We start from the raw sequence: 13,140 nt of genomic DNA, 5'->3' as shown, positions 1-13,140 counted from the left end.
TATGGCTTATTGTTATGAATTAGTGCAATATAAACAACTGCAACTTCAACTCAAGCATACTAAACCTTTCACAAAACCTTTGTGCTCAAGCAGTTTACACTTGATTACAATCCAATTTCAGGACTGTTGACAGATTTTTACTTTTATTTGAGGAATATTCACATACTTTTTGTTTTGCTGCCCTTAAAAATGAACTAACCAGTCACAAAAAGACTTATTTTAATTTATTTACACAGTCAAGATTAGAAAGTATAAGGAATGTTATGTATGAAGGTATAGAAGCAAGCAGGGTGTTATCTTGTATTCTCTTCATCCTTCTTTCTCTCCTCCATTCTGTTCTCCTTCTCTCCCTTTTTCCATTTTGCCCACCTCTCTCTCTTCCGTGCTCCTTATTTTTTCCTTTTCGTTTCTGTCTCCGTGTCCGTAACAATTGAAATATCCCAAAGCAGATTCTAATGAAGTTTATTTTATAAATATCAAGCAGAGCTTTAAAGCGTTAGCTGTAATGCTCCACTTGTTAAAGTAAATCTGTTGGGCTTCTTCTTGGCACTCAGACAACCATTCTGAGCGATACTCTGCTGGACAGGATATGTTAAAAAAACAAAAAAAAAGATGTACAAGGAAAAGAGTTCATCTTCTGTGCAGTGTCTTAAAGTATTCATCGTTCTTTTTCTATCATTTCTATCATCTATAACTTCAAACTAATTCAGGAGGTGTATATCAAGTAAGGTGCAGAATTTCTTTAAGGATTCTTTCTATGGGCAAACCTTCAAGTATTTATTGTTAGTCTGTTACAGTTTTTTGGTTTTTGTTTTTACAAATAATTATAAACACAATATCTGTACATATTTTATTGCAACTTAATTATGACATAATCTTTACATACATTATATTACAATTATCCTATGTACAAACGCATTGTGTTGGATTTATTGGTATTAACAAGCCAACACATTAATACAGTAAATACAATGTTTGAATTTTACAAGCAACTTAGGATACCTGCATAAGCAATCCACAATTTCAAAGTATTTACCAAAAATTACTGATTTACCTTTTTAGATCTTGGCGAGTTGATGTTTCACCTTTTTTAGTTGAAAAGAAATAAGATCGACAAAACATTTACATGTTTGCATTGCAATTTGTAGCTTTCTTTAAAAAATGTTACAGATGTTTTGTAGTGTGTACTGTAAAATGTGGCACACAGAGACTTTATTACAAACTAATTGTTTTAGTGTTACTGAAAACTACACAGTTTGAAAAGAAAATACATATTGAGCTTGAAATTAAAGGACACTCACTGGATACATTTCCTGTGTCAACCTTGTTTGCTTATGTTCTACATAGATATACTGTAGGGTTCATAATACAGAGCTACTTAGACCAAATAAAAGCACAGACACAGAGACCCCCTGTTTTCTAAAGTGTTGCTAAAATAACTCCTGAACCACAAGCAATCTTATGTCCCATACTGAAAAAAGAAAAACTGATAGAAATAAAAGTATCAAAATATAATTACATTTTTAGGGAGGCCAGTATCACCCTGATGTTTTCAATATTGCACTTCATGTTTTTGTTTGAGATCTGTTGGAAATGATGGCAAGAGTTTTGTTTAATGAGAAACGCTGTTCCATGTGTATCCCAATGCTGATCAGTGGAAGGTGTTGGGGTTAGGACGGATCATCATAACTACTTTCTTTAGTGAATAGGCTCCTCCCCTGAACTCTGCCCAGTAGACTCCATCTTGGTAGCGGCTGCGGTAGTGTCCTCCTCTGTACCAAACTCCATTCAAATTTGAATGTGCACAAGAATTGTACCACCACCCTCCCTTCTGATAGTGTGCACAATTTCCTAAACAAATGAGAAAATAATAAAAAACAAATAATTTGCTTCTGACTGCGACAAATTATCTAGTGTAATCTTTTTAAAAGCTGAAGTTTTTACCTGTATATGCATCATGATCTCTGTCCAGCGTTGTGAAGTGTTTGCCATTGTGCCAGGTAAGGGAATCCCCAGCATTGCCATGGTACCGGCCAACCCTGAGTTTGTAATGATCCGCTTCAGACTCCACTCGGAAGCTGGCGTACTCTGCAAACACTTTCCTCCCAGACCAGTCTTCCAACATGATGAGCAGCTTATAGGTTCCCTGGTTTGTCAGCCAGTAGATGTTTTCCAGACCGAGCCAGTACTCGCCATCAATGTTGCCAAATCCTTGCTGTGGAGCACAGCGATAAGTAAACATAATCAGAACGATTAGGAAACCCTTTCTAAATCATTTGGGTTATGCTTTGTGCTGCTTGTTTGGATGTCTGCAGGGATGCTACAGGTCCGATACTCATGCTTTGAGAGTAGTGTTTGCTTTCGGTTCTGTTGTTTGTCGTCAGGGAACATTATTATAAATGGAGCCTTTGGGTCAAGTTTATAGGCTGCACCAGCTATCCAAGTTTCCACTGCTATTTTGTTATTGAAACGCAGCAGGATTCACTACACCAAGTGAGAAACTCAACAATCCAGGGTTTCTAACTGCTTGATCTGGCTGCCCTCATACTGTAAGTTGGTTTGCAGTGTTTTGAACCAGGGAGGCATTCCTCTTGATGAAGAAATGTACCAAAATCGGTTTAAAATTTAAAGTTTTTTTTTTCTGTAGTTATGGAAATAGGCTTGTTGTTGCACTAAACAAAGATGTAACCTTGTGAATCATTTGCTTGGAAGTAAAAAGCAGTCCTAAAGGAAAGTCAATGCAAAACAAAAGAAATCAGGTTATTTCCCTTGCAGATTACAATTAATAAGATAATGTGATTTAGTTTTCTACAAATATATATTTTTTTAATTTTGCTGTGATTCGAATTCAAAAGAAAATATATATAGAATTAATGAGTCACAAAGCTCCCAAGGATCTGACAATATAAAATGCTTTAAAAGCTTAACAATAATTTATTCATTAGTTGAACTTGTAAACATCTGGTTGGTGTCAAAACACCTTTCCTGAGCCTCCAGCTTGCCTCCAAACTATGAGCACCTTGATTTGGTGTGAAGTTGTCGCACCTTGTACGTCTCCCAGTTCCTGAAAAAGTTGACAGAGCCGTCCAGCCTTCTCTGGATAACCGTCCAGCCGCCTGGGTCATGTCTCTGATCACACCACACCTGCATGAGGCGGTTGGCGTTTTCCGGCTTCACCAGGTACATGCTGCTGGAAGTGTGGCCATCTTCAAGTGCCTGCAGACAGTCCCTAAATGGACCTTATTAGGCAGATTTGGAGAAAAAAAATCAGGACCAAGTAAAAAGTTATCTTTTGCTGTAGTATCTCGACAGATTAGAAAAGAAAGTTATAATGAAAAAAAGAGGCACTGCTCCTTTGCATAGGAAATCCCATTTTTCAACAAAAGTTCTTGTTATAACAGTAAAATTTACTTTGGCTGCTTCTTTCATAAGGGAAATGGCTGCTGGGCTGCACAGCCAAAAGAAACACTGGCAAAAGGGCAAAGGGAATCCTGACTACTAAATGAATGCTGAAACGATCGAAGCAAGTTTCCATCATGCACTGTACAGAGATTAACAGTCAAGCATTGTTATTTTACTCATTTTATCTATTTTATGTTATTTAGATCATTTTCAGTGTAGGTACTCCTTTTGGGATACAAGGTCATTCATTGGGACTAACATACGATTGATAAATCCTATGCTTATTCGCAAAGAGGCCTACTAAGATTGAAGACAAAGGTTTATGGGACCTAGAACATGTTAGGTTTTGAAAACATTGCTTTAGCAAAATTAATGAAATCTGCTTGTGTGGGTATCAGTGTAATGTTTATTCACATCTAATGGGAGATGTAGAAAACCCCAAATGGTGACTGTCTCCCTGGCAACAATGTTTTGAAAGTGTTTACAATTACCAGATATAACACTTGCGGGGTTTGCCAACTGGCACAGTTTACTCAGTGCTTAAATACAGTTAGAGGAATTAGAAATGGCTTAAGTGGGGTCACACAAAGAGGGAAAAGTAGTTGAGAGGGTTATACCAAACGGTTACAGTGAATGAAGCAAGACGGAGTTTGAAAGCGGGGGAAAAACCCTCTATTGCACCTATGATTGCCTTAAAGATTGTTTTTGGTTTATAAAAATGACTTTGGATGATAATCTTCTTCTTGGCCTGTGCTCAGCCACCCATCTATTCTCAGGAATGTCTCTGTTGAGCAGATACAAGCCAGAGAGTTGCCCTGTCCTGCCCTACTTGTTCTGCCTGATAAAGTTTGCTCCTCTAGTGGAACATATGACTGTTTCTTGCCTGGTGCAAGTGGAACAAATTACATCACTTACTCTTGGTATCTTTGTACTTACCCCACCCCCTCTAGTTTGCTGTATTCCTGCTTTGTTTCCCTTTTTATCTATCTCTTCCGCACGGTATTGTGTATTCCTGCTTGGTATGCAGCTCTCTGTTTGTGTTAAGGGTTTGCGTACCTTTTTCTGATGTTAGCACCATGGTTCTGGGCAAGAAATGACTCGCTTACTTTCAAACAGTCAATTCAAAGGTTGCCATTCTCATGGTTAAGCATTAGTGTATAATGTCAACAGAAAAACACCCAGTAGTCATCAGGGAAATTGCGTGTGCAATTTTTCCTCTTGGTTTTCCAACAAAGCATAGTTTTCTTATGAAAAGAGAAAGTAATAGGCCATGCAAAACACCCTTCATATCAGTTTTAAAATCTACCAACATGTGTTTTCTAAAACCATTTGACCTAGGGCCAACGATTCATGTTGGTACACAAATGTACCCTGCTGGTATACTTTGTTTTTTTGTGGGTTTAACGATGGCAATTAGTAGATATTCATCTGAAGAAAAAGACAGACAGCAGTTTTTCTTTTGTTCTGACAACTAGCCCTATGCTCCTGGAAATGCAAGTTTTTTTTTATTGCAATTACTGTAATAATGGGGAAAGTGGTGTTGTCTTATGAATAGTGATTAGGCAGTTCAAACACACAAGCTCTTATTTTAAACTAGAGTTCAAGATAGAAACAGTAAGAGAGAATCTGAAAGAAATGTTCAGATTGGACTTTATTCTACTCACCAGATGGTTTGTCAGTGGTGGATGGGCTGTGTGTACCAACGGGCATTGTAGGAAGGGGTGGAAGAGACTTTTGGTCACTTTGGATCTCATTGCTGATTGGGTTGTTTATACGTGGAAGAAGAGGTGGCTGGTAAGGCTTGTTAAGAGGTGGAGATGGTGGTGGAGGAGGCTGAGATCGTGGCTGTGAGGCAGGAACGTATCGGGGAGGGGGGCGGCTCTGGCACTGCTCCTCCAGCATAGCAATTACAGCCGACTGGTTTGTGGCTAGTGAAGCCAAGTGCTGGTATTTGTGCTCAAGATCTTTGTATCGACTGGTGAGTTGCTGCATCTCTGAGGTTTGGTTCAGGATCCTGTTCTCTATTTGAGCTAATTCTAGAGCATTGTCCCTCTTCCTGATGATTTCATGGAGGAGCTGCATGTACAGCTGAGTGACTCTGGAGTTCATATTTCTACTCTCCTTTCTTAGAAGCTTAACTTCATTGACAATACCTCCATCCACCTCCACCAATTGCTGCAGGGTTTCGATCTGCCTCTTCTGTTTCTGGAGTTCCACATTTAGCAGGTCTAACTCTTGCTTCTGGACCCGATTCTCCAGCATAGCCTCAGGTTCCTTGGAGTTCACACAGATGGCTCCAGTAACCTTTTGCTGAGGCACAATAAAAGTGTAGGAACACTTGTCCTGTGGCTGTCCAGCTGGAGCACGTTTTTGTCTTCCAGCATACAAAAACTCTCCTTCCAAATCATCCTCGCTGCTCCCAAATTCCTTGGTCTTATGTTTTCCTTGGCTACTGTCTGACAAACTTGCTTGTGTCTGCCGGACCCCACAACATAGTCCACAAACCAGAAGGAACCCCAGCAAGACCATTGAAGGGGGCTCCATGTATTATTTTCCAACTCACCAAAGCCTGAAGACAGTCTATAGGAAAACAGATCATGATTACAAATGTTAGTTTGAAGCGGTTGTTGCTAAACCATTATACAACTTATTCCCAACTTTCTGTTATGTTGGTAAGCTCTCAGGGTTTTGCAAAAACCTTATTCTGCCACCTAGCGGCTAGCTACCGGAGCGCATAGCATGACTAATTAACCAGTTAATATAAGCTTGTTATACTTGTGTATAAAGAACAAAATGCCAAAAATTTGAAATATTCAGAACAATAAGGACATCTACTTTAAAAAAACATTTTGTTACTTTAGCAGCAGTAGGAATAATTCTTGCTTTTCTGTTTTACACCAAACAATTACATCATGTCATATGTTTTTGTTTTCAATTTTTGTTTGAAAACTATCGTATCATGAAACTATAGTTTCTTTCTCATTCTGTGAGAATATTATACTGGCCGATACCTGTTTGACATTAGATCAGTAAATGTATTCATTGCTTTGCTTATCAAAAGCAGACATTTCTGCCAGATAATACTAATTTGTTAAGTGTGACCAGCATTCAAACACATACGCAGTTTGCATAAACATCTAAACCTCAGTAGGTTTTAGCGCTTAAAAGATTTGGGCAACCAAAACGCAAATAATCTGAGAGGAAATTGCTCACATATCCCACTGAGCACAACGGTGGCTGCTTTGACTTGCCATGTCATAATAATCATGAAGGACATACATGTTGTACAAGGGAAGTTTCATGGTGCCTGTTCTGTTCTCATCAATATAAGAGGAAAATGTAATTCATTGAAAATATTTACTTTTGAGTCTGACATGTTTGAATAGGATCTCTACTATCAAAAGCAACACCTGCTGTTTGTAAGCCAAGTATAATATTTCGTCTACCTAACAATGTGCTGATCTCTTTTAATCAGATACATTGTTGTCAGGAGAGTGTTTTGATTAGTCCATTCCTCTGGTTCGCTTTGGGCAACAGCGACAGTTTGTTCTCTATATACAGACACACTTGTTTGTTTGCAGGCCTGGAGATATTTGCTTATGGAAAAGCTGAGACATCACCAGATGATGCAATTCAACAGACTGATTTAAATATTGATTGCATTGCATCAGTAAGGTCTGCAGCCTCTTCCAAAAGAAAATGCATGACATGCTAGCACGGAAAGATCATTCCAATTATGCAACATCATAATTGGAAGAAAGTAGAAAGGACTGTTGTATTACATAATTCCGACTGGACTAAATCACTGATAATATTTTTGGTATTACGTGTTTTCCTTGAAACCAAACCGTATGACACAACCTATAACTTTAATGAAGATTACACAGGAATGAAAACTTACGTGACTGTTTCCCCTCAAACACATAAGCAATTTTTGTTTTTATTAAAACAAGTAACTACGGGTTTTGATAATGACGTAGTCTTGATAGAGATGAAAAATGGCAACAGACTATTGTAACTGCAGTCTAAGTATAATTAGTCAGTGAGCTTCTGAGGCAAGCTGAGTGAAAGTTGCTGCATGTTTGAATATGGTAGTTTTTATGCAATACACCTCCAGAGTCACAAAGAGTGTTTCTAATCATAAAGCATTATAAATAGCCTTATTGTGATTGCAGAACGATTCTCCCACATTTCACACAGATTATCTTTTATAGAAATATTGACCACAAATTAAGGCAAGAAGGTCAGAAATGCTTTAGTCTTGTTATGTAATGTGCAGGAAAGATGCCAGCACATTAGACTGGAGACATGGAGAGGAGAATGCTGTGCTTCTTAAGAACATGACCCTTGGTACAATTAACTCTTTATGTTTATTTTTTTGTTAAGTGTGTAAAACTTCATCTTACTTAATTTATTCATTCATAGTGCACATTTAAAGACAAGCAAGTTACACTGTAAGTCCTATACAAACAATATATGAGGAAATCTAGTACAATAACAAGATCTAATAATTGAAAACAATGATAATATTAATAAGGAATGCTCAAACGTCATATCATAGTCAATCAGAACAAAAAGCTTGCATAAACAGATGTATTTTGAAGACATTTTTAACTAGTTCTTAGCCCTTGGCAGATCTCACTTGAGATGGTAGACTGTTCCTGAGTTTTGGTGCTGCAACTAAAAATACCCTTGCTCCTTTGGTTTTTAGCCTGGACCTAGAAACTTGTATGAGTATCTGGTTTGATGAATTCAAAACTGGTTAGCATGTCTGGTTAAAATATCTGTACAATACTACTGTGTTCCCAGCACTTAAAAAACAATGATACATTTTTTTTATTGAATTTTAAATAGACTAAAAGCCAGTTCAAGGAAGGTAACACCAAAGTAATGCTGTCATGGGGTTTAGCTCAGATAATAAAGCAAGCAACAAAATTTTGGAAAAGCTGCAGGTAATGGGGTAAAATGAGGTCCGCCCAATATAAAGAGTTACAGTAATCCAAGCTTGATGAAATGAAGATGTGATTCACTTTCTCAAAGTCTGGTTGTAGTAGGTAAGCATTACTATCAGCTGAAAGAAGCCCATCTTAACAACAGAGCAGAACAACAGAAACAAAGGTTTCTGGCTGTTGGATGGCTAAAGAAGGCTTAGAGGGGTCCATGGTGGTGTCATACCAATTCAACACTGCAAAGTACTTAAATGCAGAAACTTGTGTTGCTTTTTAAGTTATATGTTTTTAGAACAGCTTTGTAGTGGCTTAACTGAAGCAGAACTATTAGTTTGAGTGAGGAAATAGGTCTGTAACTCATTCGCAAATTAAAGAAAAGGACATTTGGTGTTTTCTGATTATTGATACCAGTGATAGCAAATATAATGTGAACAGATTGGACCCTAAAATCAAGCCCTGAAGAATGCTGTTGTAGATAAAATGGAAAAAGCTACTGTTTGAGATATAGAACTGACAATTTAAGTGCAGTTCCCCTAATTCCCATTCACAGATGAAATAAAAGCATGCTGTAATTCAGGTAATCAAAACGTCCCGAAAAAGGTATGTGATATAGAATCTGATTTTTATTTATATAATTGGAAAACTTTCATAGAAAATTGTAGAATACAGGAGATCAGCAGAACAAGTTACTTATAACTATTTATTAGTACATACCTCTTTTAAAAAAGATGCAACTGTTATGAAGAAATGACAGGGAAAGCAATGAAAAAGCACACGTCATTTTTCAACATTTGCAGTAAGCAATCTTCTGACACCAAATTTTTTAATGTGTCAGAATTCCTAAACTGCTGACAAAGCCTGCACTCAAGACATGATCTCTGCAAAAACTGATTGGCACTGCGATTGTTGCCACAGTCATAGCTGTAGTTATCTCTGAAATAGTTTCATGTCATCGAAGTTTTGCTAACAAAATCAGTAATAATATCTTACAAATAATCCTACAACAGGATAATAGAACAGCTCAGAGCTTGTCCCTTGTAATGTGTTGATGAGTGTATTTGGCCAGTGGCTCTTGTGGTTTCTCCCCTGGAACATGAGTCTGTCTCTAAGTAAAGCCATGTAATTTTCCCCTGCTGAGGAGGACTCCCATTTTAGACATTGTTAACGTGGAATCTCCTCCCCTGGGCTTTGCTACACTTCAATGATTTCATTTCAGCTTGTGATGAAATCTGTGTTTGTAAGTATAGGTGGCATGTGCATGCTTGCACGCATGTTTTCAAAAAACAACACTTGATGGGCTCCATCTCCTACGGACAGAGAGAGTCCCATCTGTCCTGATGGTGGCACCCAGTTATTAACCTGTCCACAGCCTCCCAGAAGGAACAAAGCCTTCACTTCATTGTTTGCTGTTAACAACCTGTGGCTTTTTATTGTCCTAGAATTGGTTTGCCGAAACAAGATTCTATTGACCAGTGATTAACTGGTGCTGAGGTGTCAAACACGTCTGATGTGCTCGGCATAAAGACAAGTGAATGATGCACAGTGAATAGCTCCTTGTTCAAGTGCAACTAGTACACCAACACCAGCAGTTTCTTGAAGTCTGCTTCATACCAAAATGTTTTGGTTACTTATTGAGGTGAAATGTCCATGTTTACACCACTCCTTGTGTTGGATTTTAGAGGGCGCTGGCGCAAGGGGTTGGGTCACTGCTTCTCTGATCAGCCCTTAGCTCAGGCCTTTTTGGTCATGCTCAGCACATATTAATTAGAAGGTGGGCAGCTCTGCTCAGCCTGGCTCAGCGTGGCTCATATCTCACACCCCAGCCCCTCTCATTTCAGCCTGAACATGGCATTCCTCACATTCTTCGCCACCTTATTAGAGTGAGCTACCATGCTCACAAGAAGAGTCATTGGCAATGGCAGAGAGACCCTCTACATACAGAACCACCACTTTCCCAATCTGTGCCATACCTATAAAACATACTGTACTTGCTGACCCAATTCATTCCCAGTGTCCTACTTTCTATGTGAATGCTTCATAATCACATCATCATCCACGAGGGGAGATAACAACATGGCCACACAGCACCTCATTTGTCAGTAGCTGAAAAGATGAGGACACTGCACTTATTATGGGAGCTTTGTGCTGCACTTACAAATTAGTACCAGCTCTGCAGAGAACAGTCCCCTCCGTGACACCCAATATTTGACGGATCAGAGTCAAAATTAATTTGGTTTTAGTAATTCGCACTGTTACTTTACCTTGACTGTAATCATTCTTTCCTTAAGCATGTAATCTATGACATTGGAGATATAATTAAATCAGACCACCTGCTCTACTTGTTGCTGAAAGACAGTTCAGCCGGTTTCTGTCTTCCGTTTTAATGCAAACATCTGTACCTTAGGTCTGATCACAGAGCGGAAGGCAGAGGGTCTTTGGGAGCAATTTTGATAAGTTCCACCATTGTACCTCAAAGCTCTTTTATCCAAACACTACTCTGGCAACAGAAACAAAGAGGGGATTCAGCTGCTTACTTCTCGATCCTTTTGCCTCCAGGGGAACATCCTGAAGTTGCTGTATGCTTGCCATAGGAACGTTATCTTCCCCCCCTCATTAGAATAAAAGCAAATGTCATTCAAGGTTTTTTCCTGAAAATTAGACATTACAAATCCTATAGAACTTAAAAGTTATTTTTCTGACAAGCTCATTTGCAAAAATACACTATTCCAAAGCGCAATTCTCTGTCAACTTTGTTCTCAGTTAGACAGTCAAGTTTTCATCAGCATCATTCAAGTTACTCAATGTAGACTGGAATATGCCTCTGGCACCAAAAGATGAGTCAGATAACAGATGCGGCGCTACCACTGGTGAATCTGAGATGACTCAAATTCATTGTGTGAAGTTCAGCAGCATGTGAGCCAAAGTGTGACTTCATATAGCATTACAATATTGGAATCATGAGTGCACTTTGTTTTAATATAATGGATCAGCTCAAGACGATCATCATTTTCTCTGAGAGATTACAGAATAAGAAACATCCATAAAGAGACCAAGATTATTAAATGCTCACAAGAAAGCTGCACAGTGTTGAAGAGACTGTCAGTTGCTTTGCCCTTCTGTCAGAGCTCTTAGAAGATTTTCTGGGTAGAAATGTATCTCAAGTCAGAAAGTTTCACTCATGTATCTTCTGCTCTTTTTCTTCTCTCTCCTCATCCAGTCAGTCAGCTATTAACACCTTTGTCCATTCCAACAGTGGAGAACTTTGTTATTAAAAGACTGTCACTTGCCCAACAGTAGCCCAACCTCCCAGGAACTCTTTGGCAAATATGGGTAAACTGTTCAGAAATCCTCTTGAAAAGATTGCACTCTGAGAAAAGACAATGAGTACCTTTAGTTGGATGTTGGAGGTTTTTTCCTGCCAAACGGTGAGAGTCCAGGGCAGGATGTGTACTGCCTGTGGCCGGTTAGGAGAAGACTGTCACGTTTCGTGCGCTGAATCCATCACTTCTGCCTCACAGCTCTAAGAGGCCGTCTCTCTCCACCGCACCTCTCTCACTCTACCCCTCCTTGGTGCTTTTAAATGATAAAAAATGCTCAAGCAGTTTTTCACTGGGGCAAAGCCCCCCACCCCTCGCCTTAAAATGAACACATTCTTGTTTAAAGCAACAGCCGGCTTTCTCTACCCCTCCTCCCCACAGTACAAAGGAGAGTCACAAGCATGCACAACACAAGGTATTCAGACACACACACACACACACACACACTGCTCAAATTACGAGCACCCTGCCCCCTTGCCACTGGTTCATCACCACCACTATTTCTGGCAAGGCTTGCATGGTTGCTCTGGTTGAGGACATACAGTTAGTGGCATTGCACTGATCAGATCCCGGTTGGGTGTAAATGCACACTTGTCCTGTAAAAGAGGCAGGGCAGGACTAACCGGCTGGGAGCAGATCCAAGTGTTTAGATCTGGTGTGATTCTGTCACTGTTGACCTGTGTTTTATAGCCTGGAGGTGAGATGTCTGAAACAGGCAGCTTGTCTTCACGTTGAACTGGATCTTGCAAGGGTGTGATTACGTCATTACTTTGAAAGCAAGGCTATACACATTTGTGTCCATGTGTTTTAGTGGATATGAGGATATGAAACACGTCAGTGGAGTGTTGTCAGTTATGCCAGCGATATCCTAATTTCTCACGCCATACTTTGGCATTTGGTTCTGTTGTCGTGCCTGTTTTGTCTGTTTTTAATAACATATATTTCTTTTTTTATTTTCCTTGCCCAGAAAGCTATGATGTTGGTGCACTTTTTGCTTCTCATCTATTATTTCATTTTGTTTTTTACTAAGCACATGTTTTGTTTTATTTTGGTGTTTTTTTATTTGTGTGTATGAGTCATAAATATTTCAGAAAGCAAAATTACAGAGTAATTGTAGCGGCTTCAAAAATAAGTTTTTAATTATTTCTGGCTGCTAGACTGAAATTAAATTGTTTCAGCTTAACTTGAAGAAGCACCAGATGGACAGTGGGTCACATGCTTGTAGTTTTTTCCTGCCTTTCTTTTGCTCTAATGAATAAAAAATAGTTTTAACTCTCCCACACCCTGTAGGCTCTTGTCATTTTCCAGTATATTACTCGGAAGGTGATGAATTATTAAGCAAACATTGACTTCAGTGTTTTATTGTGGCTTTGTGATAAATAAAACTTTACGTTATGTGTCAGAGCTTGTTTTAAAAGTCACAGGATGTGTGATTCTCCCTTACAGGTTATAAACAGTAAATAAGTTACAGA

At 38.9% G+C, this 13,140-nt stretch overlaps 1 protein-coding gene across 2 annotated transcripts; it reads right to left on the bottom strand.

Annotated features, from left to right (window-relative positions):
- Window positions 1-836: 836 nt before the first annotated feature.
- On the bottom strand, window positions 837-11,954 carry angptl2b (angiopoietin-like 2b). 2 transcript variants are annotated; one of them, XM_047382658.1, is made up of 5 exons: window positions 11,740-11,954; window positions 5,067-5,982; window positions 3,046-3,239; window positions 1,945-2,215; window positions 837-1,851 (listed from the first exon to the last, which is right to left on the bottom strand). In XM_047382658.1, exons 2-5 carry the CDS (start codon window positions 5,944-5,946, stop codon window positions 1,652-1,654), a joined length of 1,545 nt encoding a protein of 514 aa, XP_047238614.1. In that variant the 5' UTR covers window positions 5,947-5,982; window positions 11,740-11,954; the 3' UTR covers window positions 837-1,651. The 2 variants fall into 2 exon arrangements, with proteins under 2 accessions (XP_047238614.1, XP_047238616.1); XM_047382660.1 differs by lacking the exon at window positions 11,740-11,954 and adding an exon at window positions 11,422-11,679.
- Window positions 11,955-13,140: the final 1,186 nt, after the last annotated feature.

Source organism: Girardinichthys multiradiatus, chromosome 12, assembly GCF_021462225.1.
Source record: "Girardinichthys multiradiatus isolate DD_20200921_A chromosome 12, DD_fGirMul_XY1, whole genome shotgun sequence".
NCBI classification, from domain to species: Eukaryota; Metazoa; Chordata; class Actinopteri; order Cyprinodontiformes; family Goodeidae; genus Girardinichthys; species Girardinichthys multiradiatus.
Note: the sequence above shows the minus strand (reverse complement) of the source record. Positions and strands in the feature narration are given on the sequence as shown.